The sequence below is a fragment of the Poecilia latipinna genome, unplaced genomic scaffold, assembly GCF_001443285.1.
Source record: "Poecilia latipinna isolate Pla-1442-1.1 unplaced genomic scaffold, P_latipinna-1.0 Scaffold26, whole genome shotgun sequence".
In the NCBI taxonomy this organism is placed as follows: Eukaryota; Metazoa; Chordata; class Actinopteri; order Cyprinodontiformes; family Poeciliidae; genus Poecilia; species Poecilia latipinna.
In genome coordinates this window covers 119467-132319 of record NW_015112642.1, presented here as the reverse complement: position 1 = coordinate 132319, position 12853 = coordinate 119467, and the positions used below count along the sequence as shown (strand labels likewise).

General features: G+C 40.4%; 1 protein-coding gene and 1 long non-coding RNA gene across 6 annotated transcripts in view; both read left to right on the top strand.

Moving 5' to 3' along the window:
• The window catches only part of arhgap21a (Rho GTPase activating protein 21a), a 109605-nt gene extending 102638 nt beyond the window's left edge, over positions 1-6967 (top strand). For all 5 annotated transcript variants that reach the window (XM_015038213.1, XM_015038206.1, XM_015038198.1 and 2 more), the window contains 2 exons: positions 3331-3362; positions 5319-6967. In XM_015038213.1, coding sequence (XP_014893699.1) covers positions 3331-3362; positions 5319-6797 — 1511 coding nt within the window. In that variant the 3' untranslated portion in view covers positions 6798-6967. The remainder of the gene's footprint in view (positions 1-3330; positions 3363-5318) is intronic.
• A 3188-nt stretch (positions 6968-10155) lies between these two features.
• LOC106950971 (uncharacterized) lies at positions 10156-11135 on the top strand. The gene is made up of 2 exons (XR_001425720.1): positions 10156-10343; positions 11091-11135. It is a non-coding gene; the product is annotated as an uncharacterized LOC106950971 (long non-coding RNA).
• The last annotated feature ends 1718 nt before the right edge of the window (positions 11136-12853 follow it).

Genomic DNA, 12853 nt, shown 5'->3' with positions numbered 1-12853 from the left:
TACACTTTGCAAAATTATTTATACTCCTTGAACTTTTTTTATCTGTATTATTGGGATTTTATGTGATGGAGCAACACAAAGTAGCTAAAGTGCAGAAAAAAGATATTGTTTTTTTTTTTTTTTTTAAACCTAGCAGCTCACGCTTTGTTTTTGGTTACATCAACATGATTCTTCATAGTTACTGTAAAATAAATTCAGTTGTAACTTTGATTTTATCTTCTGGAGATGATTTTTTTTTAAATGTTTTGGTTTTAATTCAGCATTTCAGTTAAAAAGTCATAATTTCAACACGGAGACGCCCATAAACGTTGTTAGCACTGCCTTTTACAAACATAAGCTAACATTAATTTCTTTCAGTTTAGACTTGCAGGCGCTACATGTAACATTGATTTTAGAAACTCTTTTGCATTTGTGTCTTATAAAGTAAACATTTTGCCATGACATTTTGTTACTGTTGATGTGAGGAGCGGCCATATTGAAACAGGAAGTACGCCTGATTTCACTGAATTACAATCCAAAACCACACAGCATTCTGGGAAATATAGGCAGATGAAAAACTTCAGCTCTCACAGCTAACTTTGTCTCATAAGTTATTTGCACACACACTTTTTTAAAAATATAATAATCACATAAGTTATTTTATTATTTATTTATTTTTTATTTATGTATTAGATTTCTTAATCAGGGACCTAAGTCCAAATTTCGTACCACAAACAAGAAAAGGTGGTATGAACGCTGGAATGCTGAATCCTAAATTGGCGCAATCAACTAACTCACTCATTCTTTGGTTACCTAGCGACTCACACATTTTTTCGTTACCTAGCAACTCCCTCATTTTTTGGTTACCTAGCAACAACCATTTGAGTAACTTGTGCAGCAGCAGTTTAAGGTTTTGCCACTCTGCCTCATAACTGCTTAAAATAGAAAACAACGTGGAGTGTTGTTTTTCCCATTTTCAGTATTTCAGATATTTAAAACAAAAGAATAATCAATAACTATTGGTAGTGACTGATATGAAACGCTTGTATTTTGATATTTCCGGTCGTATCGTCCAAGTAGTTCAAGTTCCTAGCTGTGTCGAAAATTAAAATGGTTGAACAATATACTACTTTGTGTTGATCTACCACATAAAATCTCTGTAAAACGCAACGCATGACAATGTTCAGGGTGTGTAGATACTTCCTGCAGGGCGCTGATGTTGTTGGTAAAGTAAAAGGATAAAACATGTGATGTTGACCTGGGCTGTGCTCCCCTCCCCTGATCCCCCTGCCTACTGTTGCACTAACTCGGCATGTTCTTTCCACATCAGTGCAGATGTTTTCACAGTAAAAGGCGACCTCTGATCCCTCTGTCTCTAGTGAGGCTCTGTCGGGTGTCCTAACGGCTTTCCCAGCATTCACACATACTGATCTTGACACAGGCCAAGTGGGCGGAGTCTATCACGCCGTGATGTCTCTGATGGATTCTGTAATGAACAGCTGGAACTGTAGGAAGAAGGAGGATTGTTGCCGGCACTGTAGCTGCCTAGTCTGCAGGAACCCGCAGGTGTTTTAAACCCCAGAAAGATGAGGCGAAGCTTTAAAAAAAAAGAGATAAAGCAACAGAAACCCTGGGGGGGAAGCAGAGCGGCGACACGGTACAGTCCCCCGGTGTAGCGGGTTTTCTGTCAGAGTTTACCTAACGCAGGCCGGTGCTGCTGTCTGAAAGGCTCTCCGCTGTCTCTCCTCACTGTCTTACAAGCTGGCCTGCAGGAGAGATAGCATGGTATGGTTCCTACCTGCACATATTTACCCTCATCTGTACTGTATGTAAGGGGAGCGGAGGGGGGCTCGGCTACAAAACACAAATTTTAAAGCTGGAAATGATTATTATGAGGTAATCACTGACCATAGGTTCCCTCACCCACACTCATCTCTCTCATGTAGCGTCCTCTCTTCTCATATAGCTAGCCCCTCTGTGACCCCCCTGTCACTTTTTCTTTTATTTCAGTCGCCATCTTTGTCGTATTTGTGTCTCGTTTCATCTCACCTCAAAACTGTGTCGCACTGAATCGCCTGCTCTGTTAGCAGGTCAGTTACTGTTCAAACTTTATGTCCTGTAAAGTTTCACTGGCAAATGTGTGTAAAAAACATAAGAATTGTATTGTCTTTTATTGCAGTACCAAAATTTCAGAGTAGCATAACTTCTATTCACTAGTTGGCCTGTTACACGTCATATCTGATAGATGTGTACGTTTACTACCATAGGATGAAATAGTTGAACTTTCAGACCCCCTTTAAGAAAACTTAAAATTGCCTATTTTAATACTTAAAACACCAAATATACTTAAATATGCATAAATTATATACTTTTTGTACTTTCATTTGGGTTTCCACTGCTTCTGCAATCAGCCCAAGCTTTAAAAAAAAAGCTAATTAATGTCTTGGTGTCTGGAAAATTAGCCATTTCAAAAACCTCCTGATTGCTAAGCCGCATTACGCCGTTACTTAGCAACCCAAGTGGAACTCAGCCCCGTTACCTAGCAACCCGAGCAGAGCTTCAACACCTTTGGTCAGCTAGTATTACCGATGGAATCACTGTATAATGACTGCTGGAAAAGACCAGTTGACTTACTATTCAGAAACCTGAATTCTTGTGAGTTGTGCAGGAGGCTAAACTTCTGCTTTTCAAAGATGTACGGTTGTGTAATTGCACACCTGTTTGCAGCCATTTTCCGTGCGAGTGTAAATGTTGAATTGGGGGGCATGGCCAACAACAAGACGCCCTAAAACAGCTCAAAATAAGCAGAACTGACCAGACTAAAATCTCATAATCTAATGCAGATTTTGAGCAGAAATGTAATGAAAAGGTTTTATATAGCCTATAGACTGATCCTGACCTGTTCAAGTTATTAGAAACCGTCTACCGTTTCATTTTTTGACATTGACACAACAAACTGATTTCTGGGTTAATTATTATTAAAGTTCAGCCAAAAAAGATCAGTGTCCTTTCCTGTAACTGTCATCATCCTCTTTGCATGGCACATTATCTGCTGCTGTTCACTACTAATGTTTCTTTCATCATCGTTTTCACGTTCAGGTGTGTCGTTCAGACGTCCCGTTCAGGTGTAACATGGAGCTCACCTGTTTGTCTGCTTGCATGGCCTCTTGTCTGCTCATCGGTCTCGTCTAATCTCCTCCCACCTCATCGTTTCCATGCTCTCACTCATCAACATAACATTTTATTTCTTCTTAATCCGTTCCCCAGTGTTGCACCTCCTCTTTTGTGTTATTTATTCTCATGTAAGATCATCTAACGTGTCATTTTGCTCTTATTTTTCCCCCCCAACAGATTCACCAACTAGTGACTCAGCTAAATCAAAGGTGAGTGTGTCCAGGTCGCTGGTCGTTTAGGATTACAGGAAGGAAATCGCATGAAAATCGCTTTGAAGGTTTCACAGCCTGGAATCGCTGGCTCTGCTTTTAAAAAATCCTTATTTGATCTGAATAAAAAACATCAAGTTTCACGTTTTCACTGAATAACAAGAGCAAGTTTCTGTTATTATGCCACAAAAAATTGAGTTAAAAGCTAAATTAAAGAAATAAATCTGCCTATGATGGCAAAGATGTTTAAGTGAGAGAATCCTAATTAGTAATATCGAGGAGTGAAACATCATAAATAAGAATATTAAGTATACTGTTAATACGATTTATTTTATTTAAACAGGGACAATATACAGTAAACGTTATTACATAAGAGGAGAGATCTGCTGTTTCTGACCCAGTTGATGCAATAAAACTTACAGAAACATTGCACTGCTTTTTATTTAACAATACTAATTTATTTATTGCATATTTCTCCTCCTTTTTAGATCCGCAAATACGTTTATTTCCATTTTCATCTTCTTAGTTCCGCGAAACATCACTTCAGATTTCTGAGTGTGGTGCAGTGAGACAGTGGTGAGGTGTGCGGGAGGTGAGATTATCTTCACGCTCCGTCTATTCATGACGGACAGGAAGACGGTGGAGCTGAAGCTGGACTTCCTGCTGGAGTATCATCATGTTTGCAGACGATATTGTGATCTAGATTCATGTTAGAGAGAAAGTGGAAGAAACGGGATTCATACGAGTGCTTGAAATCCTTGAAAATGCTTTACATTTCGGTATTTTTAAGGTTTGGAAAGTGCTTGATTTCTGTATAAAGTCCTTGAAAGAGTTTGATTTTTAAGCTGCACAGTTTTGTAATAAAGTGAAACCTAACATTGGATTAAAAGCCTAAATTTAGAAAACATTAACAGTTTAAACCAGATATTTTCATACAGCTAATAAAAAGAAGAAAAAATCTCGCTGTCTGACATAAAATCAAATCAAACTTTTCTTGTTGAACGTTAGTGACCAAAATTATTTCTATTTACTAAAATCCAGAAAATGTAGCAGGAATACTTTTTAAATTTTATTGTATTGTTACAATGTAATTAATTTATTCTGTGTATTTTTAATAAAGTTTGGCTGTTATTTTATACATTAACCTTATTTAAATTGGAGGACTTTTTGTTAAATATGTGTTTTTTTCTCTGACTAGTCAGGTGTATAATGTGTGTAATGGACATTTTTGTCTATTACTCACTAAAATAATTGTTTTTGTAATTATTTTGTAAACAAAATAAAAAAATTTGGTGCCGTTTTAGAATTATTTCCAAGAAATTTATCTACATTTATGTTTACATTTGACTGTAAATATAACTCTACTATATTGATTAACTTGACATCAGGTGAGGATGAGGCAGCAGTGTAGTAGAAGGAAGAAATACTGCCACCTGCAGGTGGGAGTTGGCATCACTTTAATCCAATGTTTTAACGTTTGGCAGAAAATTTGCAATAAACTCACTGTTGATTTTGCGTGAAATAGTAAAAACTGGAGGACCTCGTTGATGTAATTTAGCAGAATACAGATAAAAACTGACTTGATGAAATAATATTAGAGCACACGGCCGTATCCCTGCCACATTAAAAGCCACAGTGAGCTGGATTTGAGTCGTCAGTGGAGATTAGAAGGAGGCGCTGCTGTTCCATTTCGCTGCTCCTGCTCAGCTTCATGGCGGTGCTTGTGCAGCTTCTGCTTTATCTGCTGTAAAGCTGCATGGCGACAGTAGTGATGTGCATCCTGCTACGATGCCGCTAATGTTCCTCTTTCTCTCTCTGATCGGTGCGTCTCTGGAGCAGGTGGAGTACTGATTTAAGGAATGAGGGATTTTTTTCTCTTTGTCTTTACAAAGTTCAACTTTTTTCATTTTTGTATTCTTCTCCTCTTCTTTGCCCGATCTCCGTTTTTCGCTGCAGGGTTCCTGGGGTTCTGGGAAGGACCAGTGCAGCCGAGACCTCCTGGTCTCCTCCATCTTTGCTGCCGCCAGCCGCAAAAGGGGGAGGTCAAGGGAGAAACCGCAGCCTAGCAGCTCTGACGACGATCTGGACGCGGTCTTCTCCAGAAAGGAGGTTCCTTCGGGGCAAAAGCCGAACCACCACCCGCTGCAGGGCGACAAACTGAGAGCCGAGGAGAGGAAGGAGAATGGCAGAACCATCCACAGAAACTTGCTATTCCAGAAAGAGAAGACTCCACCCCGGCGGCCCTCACCGTCGCCAATCATCGGCGACCAAACGGCGGCGCAGAGGAAGATTTCCCTGTCGGATCCACTGTCCCAGCTGGAGGAAAACACCTCTGACGTCGGCACCATGAGCTCCGGGGCGTCCGTCCCCAGATCAAGGCCCAAAAAGTGGACCGGTGGAGCCTTCCTGGACCTGTCGGCGTCGGCCGGAGCCGAGGTGAGCTCCATCACCTCCGACTACTCCACCACATCCTCCATCACCTTCCTGACCGGCGCCGAGTCCGGCGTGCTGAGTCCGGAGCTGCAGGGCGGGGAGGAGGCCGACGACGAGCGCAGCGAGCTCATCAGCGAAGGCCGACCCATGGAGACGGACAGCGAAGGCGAGTTCCCGGTGTTCGCGCCGGGAGGCGGCAGCGGCCAGTCCACGCCTCGTCCCACACAGAGTCAGGAGAAACCCAACGCCGGTGCACAGAAACAGGAAGCACGCCGCCTTTTCCCCACACACCGCATGATCGAGTGCGACACTCTGTCCAGACGGTGGTCGCTGCGGCATAAAACCGACAGCGACTCCTCGGCGGAGGGCGCGGCGGGTACGGAGGGGAGAGCCGAGTCTTCCAGCCGGTTGTCTCGAGTCTTGGAGGTGATGAAGAAAGGCCGGTCATCGAGCAGCATCAGCTCGTCTTCACGCAGCGAGTCGGAGCGGGGCGAACCGGCCTGGCACCTGAAAATCACAGAGCGGCTGAGGTTCAGGATCCGATCGTCCGCCGACGACATGTTCGCCACGAAGAGCCAGACGCCCGACGCTCGGAGCAAGAAGAAGAACATCCGGCGGAGGCACACCATGGGCGGGCAGAGAGACTTCGCGGACCTGGCGGTCATTAACGACTGGCGGGAGCAGGGCGGCGTCGACCAGACGGCCGACCTGTCGGCGCTGGGCCGTCTCAAACCCAGGTGCTCCTCTCAGGACCTTTCCTTCCGGGACTGGATTACCCACGAGCGGCTCTGCGGACCCGAACCGAGCGCGGCGGTAGCGCCCAAAGCTGAGCCGGAGGACGATCATCCCGATGCTCCGGAAAAACCTCCGCTGGCGACCGCGGAACAGGTTAACGGCGGCGGGATGCGGGACACAAATAAAACCGCGCCGACATCAGACGCTCACCCGCACAAACTGTCCGGAGCGCAGGTGACCCGCTCACGGTTTTACCAGTACCTGTAGACGGACGGACCCGACCAGAGTGAGTTCAGGCGTAAATGTGTGTATTTTAGCACAATATTTTTATACTAAAATATACTTTCTGTATCTAATGTACATACTGTGTATAAGCTCTGATGATTGTTACTAAACTAATAAAGATGATGAAGTTCTCTGCCATACTGGAACCGAGACGGAAAGGAATCGTGAACTTTCTCCTGCAGAACCGACCCGAGAGTCTTTACTTCATCACATGGTTCAGTTCTTCCTCATGTATGAAGAATGTATCACCTAGGGCTGGGCGACTCCTCCATTTATTGTTATTGAAGATTTTATTGTTGGAAAATGTTTTTTTTTTTTTTTTTCCACCAATACACTCCTGGGGTTTCCATGGTTCATAGTGACGTCAGCGCGCCCAAAGCCGCCATCTTGTTTTTACAACTTCTATTTATTTTTACTTTTGAATTTAGGTCAACTTCGTGATTAAATGTCAGGGTAAAATTATGATTTTTTTTTTTAAATATAAGAATAAAGTTGTGCCACAACAAAGTTGGAATATTGTCAAAATAAAGTCGTAACATTAGGAGAATAAAGTATCAATTTTTGTTAAAATGTTGATGTAAATTTTACAAATAATGAAATCACTTTTAACACATTAGCACCAAATTATTGAGTAGCAGGACTATGAAACGATCGTGCAATTGATTTATTTAAAGTACTACACAAACTGAGCTGCTTACGTCAGATCATGATAATTTAAAAGATTTTTTAAAGGGACGATTCATACGCAAAATTGCACCTTTATTCTGCTAATATTATGACTTTTTTTCCCCCCTCATAATTAAATTATAAAAGCATACCCTACCCCTACAACTGTCATGCAACTCACAGAAGTGAAATAAAAAATAGTCAAATTTTAGATAAGCGGAAACAAGATCTATTAAATTTGGACCTGGTACATATAAAAGCCCTCTTATTTTGCGCCATTTCGCCCAGCCCTAGCGTCACTCTTTCTGGGCTAATGCTAGACGCTTGTGACAATACTGTCTGTTTTTGTTCTGTTTGTACTTGAAGTACGTAGGAGTACCGACGGCTGCTTTCTGAGCTGCGTACTGCGGGAAGTTTCATTTCCGCAGCACATAAACATCAGCCAGATATTAGCTGGGACAACTGGAGGATGGTTATAGTTTTATCCCTAAAAAAATGAAACGGTAATGATGAAATGCTGACGCTATCGTATGTAATTCTTTGGTACATTAGTTTTTATTTCCAAAAAAAGGTTTGTTTTTACTTGTGCAAGTTGTTTTTATCTCAAAAAAGAAAAGTGCCTCCTTTGTTTTCTTTTTAAAAATCGTTTTTATAAAGTTATTCACAGGACTGTTTTAAGCCAGAAATCCAGTTTTCAGTCAAATCTACAATGACGTTTTATTTTCTTGCCCTTCTTGTGTTTTTAAAGTGCAGTAAAAGGCACCAGCGCCTTTAACTGGGGAAAAATATATAAACTGGGTTTTAAACCTGTATGATACGAATGTTTGCTGCAACAGAGCATGAGTTCAGTGCTCCCCCGTCCCAACAAACACTGGAAATAAATAAAAATCTTAAATATATATTCTGTCTTCCTGCATATTTTTGTTGCTTAATTTGTCTTGTTGCACATTAACAGGGTTTCTAGAGTTTGGAAGTGTTGGTTTTCATTTTGTTTGTGTGTCTTCATATTGTCCTCCATTATCATAAACATTATTGGGGAACCTCGGTGCCGTTTTGTCCGGTCCGTCACTCAGTTTTACAAATAAAAATCAAAGTCCACGGGAAGAACTAAATCACAGTAGATTGTAGTTCTGCTTACAAAAGTATAAATAAAATGTCGGAGAATAAAACGGGGTGAGATGATAAACAGACAATCATGGCGACCGCGGGAAAAATTGATGCTTCAAATTGAGAAATGGACCAGCCAATGTTCTTTTCTATTTTCTTTATTTTTTAGAAGTGAAAAGCTAACCTCCATGGTTAGTTTGACCATCGATATATTACTAGTGATATATCAACGAGTTGTTTATATTTTTAATTGTGTAATTCTGTAAAGACGAAATATGTCTGGTGGTCCAGCTCTGATTTACATGTCTTGCTAAATTGCGGGTTTGAATATTGCAATACTTTCCTATAACAAAATAGACCTGCAGAAAGAAATTACTAATAAAATATCTTACATATGCATAGTTGTATGCTCTAGACAAACTGTAATAATGTTATTTCCTTGTCAAAAATTCTTTAATCTCTTGTGGGATTTTGAAAAGGCCTTTCCTCAACAACAGAAACAAAGCAGTGCTCACTCAGAATAATTTTTTTAAACCCCACATTTTTTTCAATTTTTTTGATTATTGTTTTGAGTGAAAAGAAATTTTGAATATGAGAGTTTCTGGCTTGTGAGTTGACCATTTATAATAAATGGACCTTTAATGTTTTGAAAAGTGTCGGTGGATCTTCAAGTATCCCTGGTTTAGAAGGTAAAGTGGAGGTTAAAGGTCAGGTCATTAGTGAAGGTTCTGGGTTTGATTTCCTGTTTTGGACCATTTGCTGCATATCTTCCTGCTCTCCATCTTCATACCTGACAGCCTCAGACATCATATCTTCACAATAGAGCCAAAAATGTCTTCAAATAAATGTTTTATGATCAAATAGTTAACACCCAATGTAACACCTGAATAAAAAGCATTTTAATATATTTATTTAGACAATTGGGTCAAATTTCTGGTCCTTGGTACCAATTCTAAACGAAAATCTCTTCTCTAAATTTATCAGTAAATTCAGATATTTTGAGATGTAAAAAGGTCCTTTAAAAACACAACTCTATAGTTTTTTAGCTAAAGTATTTGACTTTTAAAATCTTTACCTACTCATAGAAGATTGTGTGTAAATTCTGCATAATTTTTAGCTATTTAGAAAACCAAATGGTCTCAACAGATCATTTATTTAATGTCTTTGGTGACAAATAAACCCAGAAACGGGTAAAATGAGCAGAACCAGATGGAAATCAGAACCAAGTGCATTTTAGGACCCGGACCATCTAAACCAGGAACTGGACTCAATAAAGACGGACTGTAACTAAACTACAAAGTGAACACAGAATTAAAGTCCAAAGAGTTAGCTTTAGCAAAAAATAAGACAAATTTAAATAACTTGTTGTTAGCATTGCTATCATGTCCAAATAATGCTCTGTTACAGTATAAGGCTCTTTATAAAGTGCTTAGATGTAAACTGGATCTGAATCCCGTTTACTGGTGTTCCACCATTAAAGAATGATCCATGTTTCTACACTGGAATCCAGTCTTCACAGAAGGAGGAAGAGGAGCAGCGTTGGTGAGGAGGACCAGCCGTCCTGCTGTGCTTTGTGTCAGAAGGTTCTGATGGATCCGGTCTCTACCAGCTGTGGACACTGGTTCTGCAGAAAATGCATCAGATCCTACTGGGACCAGTCTGCTCCATCTGGACCCTCCTCCTGCCCCCAGTGTGGGAAACGACCCAGAACAGGAGCTGGACTGCTGACAGCCAATCAGAGCAGCTGTGCTCCAGGTGAGACTGAACATGTCCAATCAGAGCTTCCTTCTGTTGTCTGTTGGGCTTTTTAAAATTAGCTCAAGACCTGTAAAGAACCAGACACTAGACCAATGAGGTTTTTATGCCTTCCTTTGCAAAGGGAGAGATCCACAACCTCTAACCCGCTCGGGATCAAAGATTGGTGAGCTCTGCTCAACTCTCCTTGGGAATCGGCTTCTATTATGATAACCTTCTTCAGTGGAACAATGCTGAGATAACAGAACAGATGGACCCCTTGAGTAGGAAATTACATCATAGATAAAGAAAGAACCTTAAAGAATAACTGGTCAGAGCCAGTTAGGTAACTGAACACATTTAGATAAAACACTCAAATAAAATGATAAAACAATGATTAGTTTTACCCAACAATGTCTTTAGTTGAGATTTGGAAATTCAAGGTTGTATAAATCTTCCTGTCAACTAAATCTCTGTATTTCCAGCTGCTGTAAATAGTTTTGCTTTAAAGAGGCTCTGTTCTCAGCTAATTGCATACAAACTGCAATTAGCACAAATCAGAGGCAGAAATATGCTGTCTGACAACATAACAATATTCTGTTTCTGAAGATTGATCCAATCATTTAGCATCACATCACATGATGTGATGGTTTAGCATCACATCATGTGATGCTAAATATATGGAACAGATGGTTTTGTTAACCCTGCTGTTAAATATTTTTACTCCAAATATTTTTACTTCAGTTGTTGTTTCTTCTGTTTCAGCAGATGTTGTTCTGCAGGAGGTTCTAGAGGAACATAAGATCAGTCTGAGGAGGAGATGTGAATGTGTGACTGAAGGAAGTGACGAAACAGGAAGTAGAACCCTCCTCACAACACATTCTCACTCCCAACTCGTCACATATTGACGCTTGGGCAGGTTCCCTCAGCGTCACATGTTGACGCAGAGGGAACCCCCTTCGCGTCAATAATTGACGCGAAGGGTTCTCTCATTGAATGCTGTACCGTTCCCTAAGCGTCCGATACTGACGACCTAGGAACGAATAAGATCACGAGTCTATTCTATTTTTTAAAACCTTTATTTACAATTTATGTGCTAGTTTTAACAGGATATTAAGAATATTTACTACAAATACATGTCAGTATCGGTCAAAGGACTTTAATTCGGTATTTAAAAAATAACTCAGTAAAATATAAAACCGGAGGGTTTTTGTGGTGGTTGTAACTTGATTTAAAAGCCTTTTTTTTAATTTACCAATTATTTTTGAGTATATCAATGATTTACACCAAATAAATTTAAGAAAAATTCAGATGTATTTTCTTTTGTGATTGCATGCAAACTGTTCTGTAAACCTTTTAATATGTTCGATTGAAATAAAAATAAGGACGGATCCCACAAAAACACAAGAAGAAGAAGAAGCTGACGTCATCCTATGCGACACTTACACTCCGGTGAGTAGAAATCTGCATCTATCAAAAATGTTTTTGTACTCTAAAACCAAAAATAACTCCAAAGTGTCAAGCTATAAAGTTACTGATGGTAGTTTTAGGACTTAATGGCAGTAGGACTGTGATTCGAATGGTTGAAGATACGTTTGTAACATTTTTTTTGCCGGAGAATATACGGTGGAAGCTAGCTAAATTAGCCTCTTGGAGGCTAATCGTACGTTTAATTAGCCGTAATAAAGTCACATAATAGTATTTATAGTAATGCTTGTTGTTGCCACTTTGTACAATTGGAGGGTTCCTAAAAACATCAGTGTTCCTTGGCTGTGATGATCTTTAAAGTTTTGTTTATGAATCCTGTCTGAATACACTGATTGCAGCTAGGTCATTTACTTGAATTAAAAATGAACTTGCATCAGTACAGGCACATTTCTTTCCTCCTGTCTATGTTATTTATTGCTGTTGCAAGCCAGATGAAGAGAAGTAAAGAGCTGAGAACCTGATCTTTGAACAGACAGAGACCATAGCTGAGGAGCATCCAATGATGATACCAGAGAACCAGGAAGAGACTGTGATAGTGCTTGATCTTGTTCCTGTTTCTCCTCCTGTTGTCCCATCCTCTCAGTCTTTTCAGAAGAAGAAAAGACCCAGAAGCATCTCTCCAGCTGCCTCTCCTCCCACTCCGTCATCTCTCCGTCCCCCACCCCCGCCCGTAGATCAGCCACATCTGCATTCATGTCACCTGCTGACCATGCCGTCTCCTTAAGTCAGGGTGGCCGATAAGAAGAGAAAGCGTAAGTTTTGTTTTCTTTACATTCATGCATCCAACATGTCAACCTCTTTAGCACGATTCGTACCTGTGGAGATCCCAGTTAGAATTTGATTGTCCATCAGAATGTTTGAGGATCAAACCAGGACAGGCAGTCACTGTGGTCATGCTCAATGGTATGAATAACAAGTCTTTGAATGACTCAAAACCAAAATATAAAAAACTATATTATCAAAATTTAAATAACTGTCAACTTTGGCTGTGTGAGTACTTTAACGTACATATCCCAGAAGGGCCGTCTGACTCTATTCTTGAG